Source organism: Kryptolebias marmoratus, linkage group LG15 (assembly GCF_001649575.2).
Source record: "Kryptolebias marmoratus isolate JLee-2015 linkage group LG15, ASM164957v2, whole genome shotgun sequence".
Taxonomy (NCBI): domain Eukaryota; kingdom Metazoa; phylum Chordata; class Actinopteri; order Cyprinodontiformes; family Rivulidae; genus Kryptolebias; species Kryptolebias marmoratus.
The window spans coordinates 24753453-24768610 of NC_051444.1; the positions used below are offsets into that span (position 1 = coordinate 24753453).

Here is a 15158-nt window from a genome sequence, read left to right on the forward strand (position 1 = left end):
GTTCGTCTCTCCACTTTAGGAGCCTTTTTATGCCTGAATGATTCACAGGTCAGAGTTAAGTGGCTTAACAAGCAAACAAAAAAAGCAGTGTTTTAAATATGATGAGGTATAGGTAATGGATATGTGCATGTGGTGGGGGAGACAAACATTAAAAGTCATTTAGAAAGTGTTTCTCCAGACTAAGTTAGTATATTGAATTGTACAATGACTCCATGATAGCAAAACAGAAACGACTCAAGACTTTTGCACAGTACTCTACACTGCCAGCATCTGTAGTTTTATAAGGATTCTACAAAAACGGGTAAACCTGGAGAAGCCCATCGTGACAAAAACCACGAGAAGCTGCCTTTAGCTTTGAGAAGTAGACTAAAAATACTCGGTTGCTTGGAAACATTAAAATAAAATGTGTGCTGCTCTTAATGAACGAGGGGAAAATAAATCTTAGAGGCACTCTACGTTCGTGAAGAGACGGTACTTTGCCAGCATGTTGATGTTTGACATGAATTTGCCATGAGAGTTTAGATTATTTTTATTTTTAAATTAACACACAAGAAAGCTGGTTAGGAGTTGCTGGCAACTGTCCTGCAATTAAAAAAAAAACTGAATCAAAGATCCAATAATCTTCAACACACAATGAAAGTCTTTACCAGAGTCCGTTAAATCCAGGTGGGAAAAAAACCAAAACACTTCAGTTAAAAATGGTGTAAATAACTCAAAGGATAAGTGGAATTTAGGAGAAAAATGTACATTTTTTTATTTTTTAGTTCCTAAATTGTCAGTGAGAGTTCCTTTGAAGGGCAGAACAACTGACCGACTGATGAGCGCTAAAAACAAAAGAAACGATGCTCTCCGATCAGAGCAGACACGGAGATCCTCGTTCTGAGGGGAATGAAAGTCGGAATCAGACACTCAGAACAGTACTAAAGCAAAGTTTATTCGAATAAAACAAAGAAAACGTCACAGACAAAATAGCTATAAATCTATTGTTTTCTTCTTTTTGTCTCTTGTACAGCGTTTTTACTCCAGACTTCAGGAATAACCTCAAAACCGGTCGGATTTACACCGCGTGGTGCCGAGGACCGGCAAACCTTCAATTTTTTTTTTTCCTGAAACTGTCAACAAACATGGCAGAGAATAGTTTAGCTGTGTGTGGGGGGGAAACCAAAACCAAAAAAACCAAACAAATCATTCTTCTTTAAATTTTGTGACGACACGCCGCTCCACCCGATCGCACATGCTCACACACACACACACACACACACACTGAAACACACTCAGACCAGGTTTTTTTTTTTTTAAACTTTGGTCTTTCTGTCGTCCGAACGGGTTACACTTGGCCTGGAGGCTCAGAGTGCTTCGCTCATCCTGTAGCACCTCCAGGACCCTAAGTGGATGTCCCACTCAGCTCTGAAGGACGAACATGAACACGAGCTTTAGAACTATTTACACATTTGCAAATCCCAATGTGTTGTTCCCCCCCACCCCACCCTTTCCTCCCTTTGGGGCTGTCCTCTCGCTCAGTGTGGAGGAGGGGGGAGGACTGGTGAACTAGTGGATCCTCGTCAGCTCCTCCACAATCTTAATCACCTCGTCCACTGTGGCTTCACGCTTCATGCCGCTGCCGTCATCGACCTGGAATTGAACGACATCAAGCCATGAGCCTCCTCTGCTGAGAACCCCACTGAGGTGATGAGATAACAACAAAACAGATGCAGGCACAAGTAAAAACAGATCACCATTAAAAAAAAGACACTCCTATTCAGATTAAAACAAACATTTGACAGCAACTTGAAAATCTGCCTTAAAATTCCTAAAATAAGGTTGTGTCCTAATTTTTAAATAATTAGATAAATATAAACCTCATATATCGATACGCATGTTTTCAGCATGCAGTGTGTGATACTCCTAATGTTCCAGTTTAACAAAACCTTGGCTTTGAACAGCAATGTCCTGGAAAAGAAATCATCTGAATCTGTTTTTATCGGTTGTTCTTCAGACCAAAAACGTAGAACAGACTGAATTAAGAGAGAATGTTTTGAATGCAAAAAAGCTGAGACAGAGTATTGGTATGTGTCTGCCGTAAAGGGACTGAAATTTCTGGTTCGCATTCAAAGACGACAGGAGCAGGGTCTTTTGAAGCTCAACGTTGTGTTTGGAAAAACACCAAGGTGACGCTGCAGTCCTAGTTGTTCTCAGCAGATGTTTCTGTTGGAGCTCTGCTGATACGTGAAAGTCATTAAAACCCAATTCGTCAAAGAAGATTTTTGTTTCAGCAAAAGAAACCCAACTGTACTAACCTAAGGCCTACATCGCACTCAGCTGTGACTATTAGTGACGACAATCGTGAGAGGGGTTTCCAAAATGTCTCAAAATATATGTGACTTGAATTTTAAACATATTTGTGCAACAAATTTTGTCTTAAAGTACAGTTGTCGTAGGCTTCCTGATCCCATCTCGAATCCTTTTTAGTTTCCATAAATGGACACTGGAGCTGTATTTTCACACGGGAGCTCTCCTTGTGACAGAAAACATCCGAGGCTATAGCCCCATGTCCGTGGGGCAGCATAGGCTCAGGAGGTAGGGGTTCGTCCTGTAACCGGTGGGTTGCTGGATCAAACCCCCGCTCCGCCCATCTCACTGCGTTAAAATAAAATCCTTGCCTGCCTTGCCTACTGGTGATGGTCAGAGGGTGGTGCTGGTGTGATGGCAGCCTCACTTCTGTCAGCCTGCTCCAGGGCAGCTGTGGCTACAATGTAGATTACCACCATCAGTGTGTGGATGAGTGGATGAATGAGTGAATGACTGACTGTAGTGTGAAACACTCTGGGGTCCTTAGACTAGATAAAGAGCTGTACAAGTGCAGGCCATTTACAATATCTTTGTTAAAAACTTGTCCTAATCTGCCCATCTTCATTTCAAAAGTGGACTCCTGTGGATTAAATTACAAACGCAGGGGTGGGTACGAGGTGGGCAATGAAATAATGTGCACGGCCTGGAATGCAGTTTTGCAAGTCCTGAGCCACCCCCCCAAAACAAAGAGCAGTTCGCTGCTCACTCAAAATTCAGTGAGAAGGGAACTGAAAATTCATCCATTTTGTCGCAATTTTGAGCTGAAAACTGGCCTCCGACAGCCACAGCTCTCTGTGTTGTTGGAAAGGTTCTTAAGACTTAAAGGGACTCTTTGCAAACCCACATATCCTGTCTTTGTGGTTGTTCCAACTTGAGATATAATGAAGTTGTTGGAAAAAAAAAAAAAAAAAGCTTGGCTGAATTATTTATCAGAACCCAAAGAACACTGGTGACCAAGTTCAGCTCAGTTCCTGATTCATAATACAGCAGAAAAACCGAGGAGACAGTTTCTCCGAGGGGAATCTGAGTCACAGAAGTTCTCGGAAGGTGAGTTAAAAAAAAAAGGAAATTACTGGGAAATTTTCTCTCAGTCTGATCTAAGCTGTTTTCTCTCATGAGTTGTAAGACTGGGCGAACAGATCGTGGCTGTCAGGATTCAATCAAGAGTTCATATCAGCCATATGATATGTCAATAGCTGGAACTAAAAATGACGTCCTTCAAACTTTGTCTTTTGTTTTCATATAAAGTTTAAGAGCACAACACGAGAACAAAAACTTGGCATAAATGAAAAGATAAATTGTGTGACTCACTGACACATCTAAACACACTGGAGACAACACAGTGGCTTGTTTAAATCTATTCTATTTCACAAATGACTACAATCAAACTTAGATGTGGACGTCCACGTTCAGCCGTTTTTCTGATCTGCCAAGTCACATAAAAAGGAGAAATAAACTAGCTGGATAAAATTTAGCGAAAGGGTATGTTTGAGATTTGGCTGTGGCACTTTATTTTAGGGGCTTCCACACATTTTGACAAAAAACATTAAAACTTCTAATATTACAGGCAAAAATGTGCTGAGGGAACTGAATAAGACACTCATAAACCCTATGCAAAATGTTAAAACCAAATGAAATCTCTCCTTTCTAAGCTAAACAATGCAGGTAACACTGTAATGTGAAATCTAAAGGCAACAGCCCAATGACGATCTGAGATTCGTTCTTTGTTACGATTTGAAAAAGTCTGGACTTCGAGACTGACAGCGTGTCTTGAATATTATAACACCCCCACCGACAGGGTGACTGTCCTGCTTGACAAACTGGGAAATTGTTCTTTGATAGTTTATTCTGAAGAAGAAATGAGTCTAGGAGTATGATTCTCTCTATGGGTGCCGGGTTCATACCCCGGACGAGCCCCCAATTCATGATAAGCCCATAACACAACACAACGGTGATCCGTCCTCTGCACATCCCAACCAGCCACATCTGACCCGCTGTGCCACGGCTGCCAACGAGTTAGTTTGTAAATAGATTGTTAGGGGTTTTGTAGTAGTGGGCTGCCATTTATTTTAAGATCCTTTTCTCAAGTTTTAGTTAGTTCAGGAAGAAACAGAGATCTGTCTTTTGTTTATTTGTATAAACAAAAACACCACTAACAGGGTGACTGTCCTGCTTCACAAGTAAAAAATAAGTGGTAAGTTATGTTTTGAAATATTACTGTAAAGAAGTCTGAGTCTAGGAGTATCACTATGGGTGCCGGATTCATATCCCGGACGAGCCCCCAATTCTTGTTAAGCCCCCACTAGAGGTGGCCAAGACATAACATGAAGGTGATCAATCCTCTGCACATCCCATCCAGCCACATCTGATCTGCTGTGCCACATCAGCCAACTAGCTAGTTAGAAAATAGCTTGTGAGGGGTTTGTAGTAGTCCGCTGTCATTAATTTGAAGATCTTTTTCTCACGGTTTTGTTAGCTGAGGAAGAAAAAGAAATCTCTTTTTTGTTTATTTGTATTTTTGAACATAGTTAAGTGGAATAATATCAAAATAGTTCTGGTTTAGTTTGTTAATTTAGCCTGGGCTCACCTTGTTGTTGGCAAAACTCCAAAGTGTAAGTTACAAAACACCTGTAAATAAATCACTTCATTTTATAAAAATCATCAATCTGTCTCTGTGGCTGCTTGAGTTGTGCAGAAGACGGATCACCTTCATGTTATGTTCTGGCCACCCCTAGATGGGGCGTAGCAATGCATGTAAATCAAATATCCTCAATTTGCTGTTTCAATTACTGGATCTGAAAGGTGGAAAACATCTGTCATGGGATTAAACAGCAGAGAAATCAAAGAATATTTAAGCATTTACAAGTGAGGAAAACAGCTAAAAGCCTCAAAAAAGACGTTATAAAAAGCCTTTGAGAAACAAACGTTTTAATCTGACTGAGACCGGTAAACGATACGATTTACCGGAGGGAACAGATCAGCTGTCTTCCTCTGAACGGAGAGACTTTCAACATGAACAGGAGCTCCTACCTGCAGAGTGCTGACGACCTCCTGCATCTTTGCTCGGCTGAGATCCAGGAAGCTTTCAATCAGGTCCCCATCGATGAATCCCGTGGCCTGCTCTGTCTTACGCTCCGTGTGGAAGGACCTCCAGGTGTTGCGCTGTCAAGGAAAAAAAAAAAAAAAAAATCTCTACGAGGCAGTTACTCTGCCTGAGGGTGGCCCCTCGGGTACAACACTGTAAAGTTTCCCTCAGGCAGAGTCAACAAATATCCAACTTGATGTGACGAAATGTTTCAAGAGCAGACAGCTGGTAATCAGTATGGCGCTGGTAATCCCTTGTTTTTTTTAAAAGGAAGACCAGTGTAAGCATCAGGCTTAACGGGCTTTGACTGTGAAACATAATGATTACAATTTTAAATGCATTTTAATATGAAAAAACAAAAAGTTGCAGATGCGATCACCCTTAATTCTTCTGATTAAGAAAAAAAAAATAGACTTTAATCTACTGTTGGGTTTGCATTAGAAATATTTATTCCTTTTTTTAAATTATTATAATTTTTAGCAGCTTTCTTATCAGGTAACCAACAGCAGAGCAACAAACCACCGGATTTGTCCTGCAGCTAAAAACAACTTGAACAATTAATCAATTATTTTTAGCTTGGACCAAACAGCAGCAAACACGACAAAGGAACAGATCAATCTGCTCACCAATCAAAGCTTCGGTATAAAGTGTTCAAAGAACTGTGTTCAAAGTGTCAGTCGAGAAAACAAAGCTTTGTACGAGATCAATTTGTTCCTTTTTCATGTTAATGAATCGATCAATCAAAAAGGCGTTTAATAATTTTCTTCCGTTTTGATCTCGGTCCAACAAAGCCCTTCACAATCTGTTGCTCATTCACAAAAACACTCCGAGCACCTCTTTATAGATAGCTGCCCTCCATGCACGCAGCACCTTTCTCTGCTAGAAAAGTAAAACGACGTGAGGCTCAACGATATTCCACCCGGAAGACGAAGCAGAAACGGCCACTAATAGTTCAGCTCCGTGACAAATTCAACAACGGGATCGCACAGCAGAATGCTTACAAATGACTCGGCGATGAAATATTTATCAAGCGGCTTCGAAGCCAATTAAGGACACCATTACTGCTTCGTCACGTTATCGGGGGTTTGCCGCCGACAAGACAGCCGCACCTGTCGGCGCGGGTCGCCAGATTCGCCGTCAGGGGCGGCGGGCGTACGTGTGAGTTTACAAAGGATATAAGCTGTGCTCGATCTTCCCCACGCTCTTGATGACCTTGGTGAGGCGGTTCTGTAGGTCGAGCAGGAGGCTGTACCAGCCCTCGGACAGGGACGTCACCAGACCTAAAACACACACAAACACACACACACACAATGATTTTCCAGCTTTAAAACATCTGCACCTCACAATAGTAGATGATAAATCTGTTTAATTTGTCAGAAATACTACGGAACCAGAATAACTTCTGGACTCGATTTATTCCAAACATAAAGAACTTTCTAATTAATAAATTATAAGGTCATAAGTCTGACTGCTGTCCTCCAAATGTAAGTTTTATACATGTGAGCTGAAAGTAAAAAAGCAGTAGTTTTATTGCTCTATAATTTAAGACATGTCCCTCGTTTTCAGCGGATTTGTAAAAAAAAATCTTACAACCACACAGTTTTTCCTGAGAGGACCGTGTGCTTATTTGGTGGTAGAAATTAATATTCCATAACATTTGGCGCATAAATCTGAATGCTCTGGGGGGAGCAAAATGATGTACAAAAACACGGAAAGTGAAAGCTCAAACAAACAAAAACACTCCTTCCACTAATTTGTGGTGCAGAGTTTGGTTTTTCTGCACACGAGGCTATGAATTTATTTTGACATAAACCGAGAAACAGCAGAGCTGCAACAACCAATTAACCATAAATTAATCTACTTGTCGAGTCAATAATTCGGTCTATTAAATGACACAAATATATCTGTTCCTGTGCAATACACATGTTGATCTGCTACTTGTCCAATTCATGTTTTTATGAGCAAAAATTGATTTAATCTAACAGCTCATTGTAATGATTTCCTTGTTGTAATATTTATTTTACTCCGCTCATTAATTTAGTTTTTTGGCCAAGGCTACTCTCTCCAATTATAAGTTCAACTAAAAACTAAAACTTTTTACACACTTGGCCGAAGAAGAAAGTGTAGACTATTATTTAAGGTAAAGCTGCATCGCAATGGACACACACAAAAAAGGGAAAAAAAAAACAACAACTTTCATTCGTGTGAAGTGATGAGAAGAGCTTTCCACATCACTCGTATTCATTAGAGGCTCGGGACTCCCATAATTACATCGTCATTAAACCCTTTAATGACACGCGAGTGGGGAGTTAACACCAACAGCTGCTTATCTTCATGCATCCCAGCAGACGATCGAAGGAAACATCAATCTTTTGCCTGGAAGTTGAGGTAACAAGATCCCAATACGTAGAAGTTACCTTGTTTTGCAATAAAATAAAAAACAAGGAATTGATTACCTAGCAAATAAAGCAATTTTAAAAAACAAAATCCTACCTTAAATACATTTAGAAGCTGGAACCCAGTTAAAGGTCTAGCAGTCGCCTTGTGTTGAGAAATCGTTTTACGCCAACCTTGAAAATAACAACTTATGTAATCTCACGCGATATTGCAAGAGCTCGTGCTTAGAGGACGTGTTGAGAATGACTTTGAGCTAAGACTGAATCAAATCTTGGCTCAATATCTTTAAAACTGGCAGAGTTATAGCCATTTTAGTGTTGGCAAAGGTCGACCATCTTGAACTGAGCTGGCTCTAAAAGTCAATCAACTGTAGGTTTAGACCCAATCATCCTCCAGGGTGGCTGGGCTCAGCCTTAGAGATAAGGTGAGGAGCTCCATCATCCGGTGGGGATGAGCTCAGAGTTCTCATCAAAAGGAGCCCGCTGAGGTGGTTCGGGCATCTGATTAGGATGCCTCCTGGACGCCTCCCTTTGGAGGTTTTCTTGTCATGTCCCACTGAGAAGAGACCCTCGGGGCAGACTCAGAACTCCCTGTGGGGGGGNGAAGGAATTAAATATTTCTCTGGCTTGTGAACACCTTGGGATCCCCCAGGAGTAGCTGGGGAGTGTTGCTGTAGGGGGGGGGGTCTGGGTTTCCCTGCTGGACATGTTTCCTCTCCGACCCGATCACGGATAAGCGGTAGTAAATTCATAAACAGACGGATGGACGGATCCAATGCTAACTTTCTGAAAGCTTCATTACAATTACACAATCCATTCAGTGCTGCCTGAGAAACATTACTAACAGACAAACAGGGATGACTCTAAAATGAATCCTAAAATGTTAAGCAGATCTCTTGCACAGTGTGTAGTGAGTATGCATTGTAGATCATCTCAGCTATTATGAAATTTTAGCTCAATATTTGTAAAAAAAAACAAACAAAAACTGACTACATTATAGCCACAATTGTGTTTTCTGAGGTCAGTTGGCTGTGGTGGCCATTTTAAATTGGATCGACTTCAAACATTAATCAGTTGCAGATGGACACCCATCGATTACTTTATGAACGTTTCAATAAAATCCATCCAGTGGATCAGGAGATATTTTCCTAACAGACAGGCAGAGTTGACTCCAATAGCTTTTGGCAACTTGTTAACTAACTAACTTGTTAGCGCTTGGACTGTGTGTTGAGGACGACTCTCAGCCACCACCAGACCAAGTCTTGGCATCACCAGATATTTTGCTAACACAGGTCGTGCACACAGACACAGACACTTTATTGCTCGCCTTTTGCTTGTTGCCAGCAGCTGATAATTACGTTTGTGATGATGTTTCGACGAACAAAAAGGAATAAATAATTTAGATAAAAAGACCAAACAAATTGATGGTGTCAATCCTAAACCTTAAGTGATCAGTCGCTGAGCCCATTTCTGTCCACTGGCCCGATTGCAGAAAAATAATAAAACTTCGCCTTCAGATAAGATAATGTAACACGAGTTGGCATTTTCTTAGAAAACAGACTCCGGCTCTGCCCTGTTAATGCTGATAGTGATCAATTTCAGTTGGGAATGTCTAAAAACAGCTCATTTGTCCACTTGCCGGTTATTGTTGTTTTGTTTTTTTTTTGCAGGGGGGGACGGCAGATTAATCTCGCCGTCTTGCAGCTTCTTCCTGGAAACATGCACTGCAGCGTCTCGCAGAGCGATAAGCCCGGCAGTGGTTATTTGTCTTCATTACACGCTGAAGCTCATTTCGGGTTTACGAGCTGCTCGTGGAAACTTTTTTTTCGCAGGGAAATACGACTGCGGGTCTCATTTCCTGCGAAACTTTCCTCTGACACCTTTTAAAAAGGATCACAGAAAGTGCTGAGGTGAAATAATGTGCCGTTGCGTCGGGAGCTCCGGGAGTGCTGAGTCCAAATGATGAGCGCTCCTTGTTTTCATCTCAGCCATCATTACTTGCCTGCCTGAAAGTTACTGGTTTGAATCAGAGTAATGAGGGGTGAAAATGTGATTGCCTTCCGTTTTATGTTATTGTCTGGAATGTAAATGTTAGCTTTGACGAAACAGATGTGACGGATCTTTGTGTGCTTTCTATTTGGTCGGAGCTCTTACTGCATTCAAGCTCATTTTCCTTTTTTTTTTAAAGAAGGAGGGAAATGTCAATTCCAATTATTCACTGACTGAATGTCAATTTTCTGGGAGCCTTTTCAGTGGATTTTCACATCGAATCCAAGAGTTATTTAAGTATTTGCTAGGAAAGATTCTGAGTGGGTTTTATGTTGTCACTGAGAAACATTTTCCAGCAAAACAGAACTGTTCAGAGGATGTCGGGGATTTATACTGAGCAGCACGGGCAAAGGTTCTGAAAAGACATAAAGCTCCGGAGTTTATAGCACTGCAAACTAAATCCTGCTCATCTCCACTGGATCAAGGCAGGAACGAGCAGACAACGGATATGACAATAAATCAGCGGCTGAATTTATGGGAGGACACCTATAGGAGTTGGGTAAAAAAAAAGAAGAAAAAAAAAGAAGGTAAATTAAAAAACGTCTAAGGAAACTTTACTTTCTTGTAAGATTTTTGAGTAAACCCTAATTCACGTTGCAAATACAGGCCCAGAATGCATATTGCCCACTGCATTTCATGGCTTAGATCATCTTATGTTGAAAAGGAAGCCATGTTGGTCAAACCTTAAAAATGGTCTGCTTTACCAGGGGTGGGCAACCCTGGTCCTCGAGTGCCACCATCCTGCATGTTTTACTTGTTTCTCTGCTCCAACACACCTGATTTGAATCAATGGGTGATTAACAGGCTTCTGCAGAACATGAAGAGGTGATTTAACCACTGAATCAGGTGTGTTGGAGCAGGGAAACAAGGAAAACCTGCAGGATAGTGGCACTCAGGGGTTGCCTATCCCTGAGAAGTCCAAGGTCCCCAAAGCATTTTACACTACATTCACCCATTCATCCACTCATCCACACACTGATGGTGGTAAGCTACACTGTAGCCACAGCTGCCCTGGGGCAGACTGACAGAAGTGAGGCTGCCATCACATCGGTGCCACCGAGCTCTCTGACCACCACCAGTAGAGAAGGCGGGTGAAGTGTCTTGCCTATGGACACAACGGCTAAAACGAGGAAAAACAGCTGCTGTAGATTTGACAGACTCTCACCACCAACACCTCACGAAGCTTGCTGATGCCACGCTCCACCGGTTTTAGCATTAGGTTAGTTCTGAGGACTTATCTGAGCAAAAGTTGCAAATGGGGTTAGCTGATATAACCATCCTAAACGGCTGGCAACAATAGGTGCTTTCACACTCCAGGCTTAAAGAAGGATCGATGTGCTTTTTGTTGCAAATACCGTCTTCCTCTGAGTAAGTTCTAGAGGATTGAGGTTGACCCACCTCCGAGCCAGTAATGGAGCTAATTGCTCAGCCGAAATGCTGTGTGTGTGAGCCAGGGCTGGCGTTACGATAAAGGGGTGTGATGCTTTGATGACATGTGGTTTGTGCGATGAGCACATGGGGGATTCTAAATGGGGAATAATCAGCAATGACCCATTTTACAGCAATACGGCTACTGATAATGGCCACTAACTTCAAAGTCTGTGAGATCAGAGGACTCCTGTGTGTGTGAGCGCAGGGCCGGTGAAAAGATCTCCCCACTCCGTTTCCCCCGACCGGTGATTTAGTACAAAATGGTATACGAGACAATTCTGAGGCATACGTTATTCGTCACACTAAACGCACATAGGGGAGTTATTCAAAATGACCCCGGGAACGCTCAAAGCCATAACACTATGTAAAAATCACTCCAGGACAGGGTTAGGAGGGCTTGTTTGGTTCACTGTATACAGAGACAGATCAATTATTTAACCGACCACTTTAAAAAATTCGGCTGTTGGCCATATCTGTACATACTTAGTGAATTACTGAGTAGGAAACTGAAGACGCAGCAGCAGCTCCAACCCGCCCACCATTAGTATTTTTTAGCGAGAATGCTCTTTTATATATGTGTTTTAATTGTGCAAGTTCTTTTCAGGAAACTGGCCATCAGCTGCCGTGATTTCTGGAGATCAGCATCAGCCAGAGAAACGTCAACGTTTCTGCAGAAGTCTTACAATAAGTACACATCAGTAAATATGTTGTATGTTAATATGTTTGTTTGCTGAGCTACACAATGCAACATTGTTCACGTTTATTTTGTCTGCAGAGCAGTTTGATTTTCACAAGGTTCGACAGATGTTAGCTGAGAGAATACGACTTTTGTTTTATTGTGGGGATCGACTTTTATCAATAAATGGCTGCAGTTACAGTACTAAGACGAGCTGATTAAGCCGGTACAGTGGTTCACTGGGCTGCAAAGGTTGGCGACTAGCTGGCGAACAGCAATCGAAGAGTCTCCAAAAGGTTTTGAAACGTTTGTGGGGGTTCTTGATTTTCATTACGCGAGGCGCCGAAGCTTGCAGCCGTGTTGCTTTAATTGTGAACAAAAAGTGCAACGAGTTTACTTCCAAAGTAGTCGCAGAGTTGTCACAGGCATCTCAAACTCTTCTCTATTCGGCTCCTGTAACTCCAGAGAACCAGAGTTGTGTTTTGACATCTGCTGGAGAGTTCTCTTTAAGACGGAAATCAGAACGTCCCGGTTTAACCACGTCAGTGATGAATGATAATTGCAAACTGGTCCAAATCCTACTTTTATTTTAAAAGTGGGGGGCTGCTGCCAAAGATAGGCAAAAAGCTAGCAAAGGTAGGTATAAAATGGGTAGAGGTGGGCAAAAAAATAATGTGCATGGCCTAGAATGAAGTTTTTGAAGCCATGAACACAAATATAATTTGCGACTTTCAAAACCTGGACAGGCAAAACATGACTTAGATCTTAGATTTCAGTGAGACTGCAACTGCAAATCTGCCCATTTTCTCACAATGTTGAGTCGCCAACTAGTCTCCAACAGTCGCAGCCCAGTAAAATAAAGTTACAGACTTCCCAGATAGTCTTATATAACAAACCTTCTTCTGTTAGATGAGATGAAAAAAAGTCAGATCATCCTGCCATGCTGACATTTGCAGATGACACAATACATAGATGAAAGTACTTTGCATAAAAACTTAATCAAGGAGGATGATAATAAAAATTTGATTTAAATAAAAAACAGTCAGTGTCATTCTTTCTGTATTCTAACAAAAGCCAAAATTAATGTAGGGTTTTGAAAAAAGGTGTTAAATTATTTCTTAAATCTGTGCCTCAGCCAGACAATCAAAGGAAACAAAAGATAAAAAAAACATCTCTGTATGACTCCATTTTACCATTATTATGTTTCAGCTTTTGTAGAGATAAAACGTGATAATTAGTGAACTTCAAAAGTGCTGGGACAAGACTTCTGTTTCCCCCTCCGTTTAGTCTTTAGGCTAAACTAATGTGATGGTTCGTGGCAACACAGACGTGAAAGTGAAGAACATCTTTCTATCAGCAGGAAGGCAAATGTCTTAGAATACAAAGATGTAAAAAAAAAAACGTGTTTAAGTGTGAAATTGTTTGTGCACCTACCGATCATCCCGTTGACGGTGCCGAAGAGCACGGAGCCCTGGGTGGGCGTGGAGCTCTCCACGAGGTTCTGCAGCACCAGCGAGCCATGGCAGAAAACATTCACAAACTCGCCGAGGTGGAACACCCCCACCTCCTGCAGGTGCTGCCTCTCCTCGTCGGTGGTGGCCGCACTGGCCGCAGCACGCGCAGTGGCAGGGAAGAGACGCAAAAAAAAAAACGAGGAACCACAAAGAGGAGTGAGAGCGCGGCAAAGACAGAGCAATGTCAGAAGGCAAAATTGAAACGTTGTCGGGAGCAAGACTATCGATTAATCAAATGAAAAACAAGAGAGGCAGAGACACAAGAAGTGCTGCAAAAGGTCAGAGAATGATAGAGAGGTAATGAATGAAAGGTTGGGAAACGGTGAAAAGAGCAACAGGAACGGAGACGTGGTACAAAAATAAAGGTCAAAAGCATCGAGAGCTCCAACCTGACGTATTAGTTGGATAATGAGTGAAGGCACGAGTGTAACACAAGCACTTTCTCAACACATCTTTCTTCCTTATCCTTAAAGTCAACACTTGTCCAACAGTGAAATTACTATCAGGGAAGAAAAAAAGCTGTAGGGTGGCTAAAAGCACAGCTACGAGATGAATCATAATTTCCCAAACGAATGCAAGGGCAATGCTGCTTTGCCACATTCATATCAATGATGTTGATCTAAAACCTATCATGGGACGCTGTAGAGGGAACGGCATCCTAATGACTTTGTGTGGGCCTGAGTGGGCAAAATTTAGAGGTGATTTAGAACGAGTTTTGGCAGTTCAGTTCGGACGGAGGAGCTCCGAGGAACAAAAATGATTACAAAAACGAAATCTGAATGGGGAAAATGGTCATTACGCATTAGCATTTATCTAAAAAAAAAAAGGCAACATCTGATGCTTTCCTCACCTGTCCTTTTGGCAGACAAACAAGTTAAAGGCGTTCTCTGCCCCCAGGAAGTTGTCGTCGTCGAGAATTTCCACGGCGCTCATCCAGTTGGGGTTAAAATCACGAGCAATCTGAGCAACAAACACGAAACGTGTTGGGAGAGAGAGAGTTGTAAACAAGATAAAACTGTCGACCAAACCCAATACGGTTCTCGCCTCTGAGTATCTGCAACGTTATCGGAGACGTGTTGATCCAAACAAGCTGTCCCCTCCAATGCTTCATCACTCCCACTGACTGTTACTGAATCTGTGCAATCAATATTCATCTGCTGGTGAACCTTACGTGGTAAGACTCACAGCATTTTCAACAGGCGCAGTGCGCTTCGATTATTTTTAAACTCGAGTTTATTTGGTAAATTCATTTTCTACTAGGGACAGGATAGTGATTTTTGAATATTCAAAGCCTAATTAAAGTGGTACCTTTCCAGTTTGGGTGTTTCTTTTGACACCCCATCCCCCTAAAAAAAAAAAAAAAAAAAAAAAAAAAAAAAAAAAAAAAAACTGAGCATCTCCTGATTCTGTTTCTGCTATTGTGTTTTATTTTGAAAGGATTATAAAGTGGAAAGTACGGTTGAGGGTGAGTTCCTTCATGCTGATCCACTGGACTGGTGAAAATGAAGAAATGCTGAGCTACTCAGCTAGCAGAATAAGCTGCAGTGCATTACTCTGTACTCAAAGCCACCTTTTTCACTGGAAAGATTTTCAGCTGCAGGATGTGCGGTCAAAAAGCGTCAGCTGAGATTAGCGCTCGCTAAAATGCTTCCACTGCT

General features: G+C 41.7%; 1 protein-coding gene across 1 annotated transcript in view; it reads right to left on the bottom strand.

Annotated features, from left to right (window-relative positions):
• Positions 1-913: 913 nt before the first annotated feature.
• Positions 914-15158, bottom strand: part of ddb1 (damage-specific DNA binding protein 1) — a 58621-nt gene continuing 44376 nt past the window's right edge. The window contains exons 23-27 of the mRNA XM_017414249.3: positions 14351-14460; positions 13421-13590; positions 6612-6714; positions 5380-5503; positions 914-1632 (exon numbers count right to left, since the gene is read on the bottom strand). Coding sequence (XP_017269738.1) covers positions 1549-1632; positions 5380-5503; positions 6612-6714; positions 13421-13590; positions 14351-14460 — 591 coding nt within the window. The 3' untranslated portion in view covers positions 914-1548. The remainder of the gene's footprint in view (positions 1633-5379; positions 5504-6611; positions 6715-13420; positions 13591-14350; positions 14461-15158) is intronic.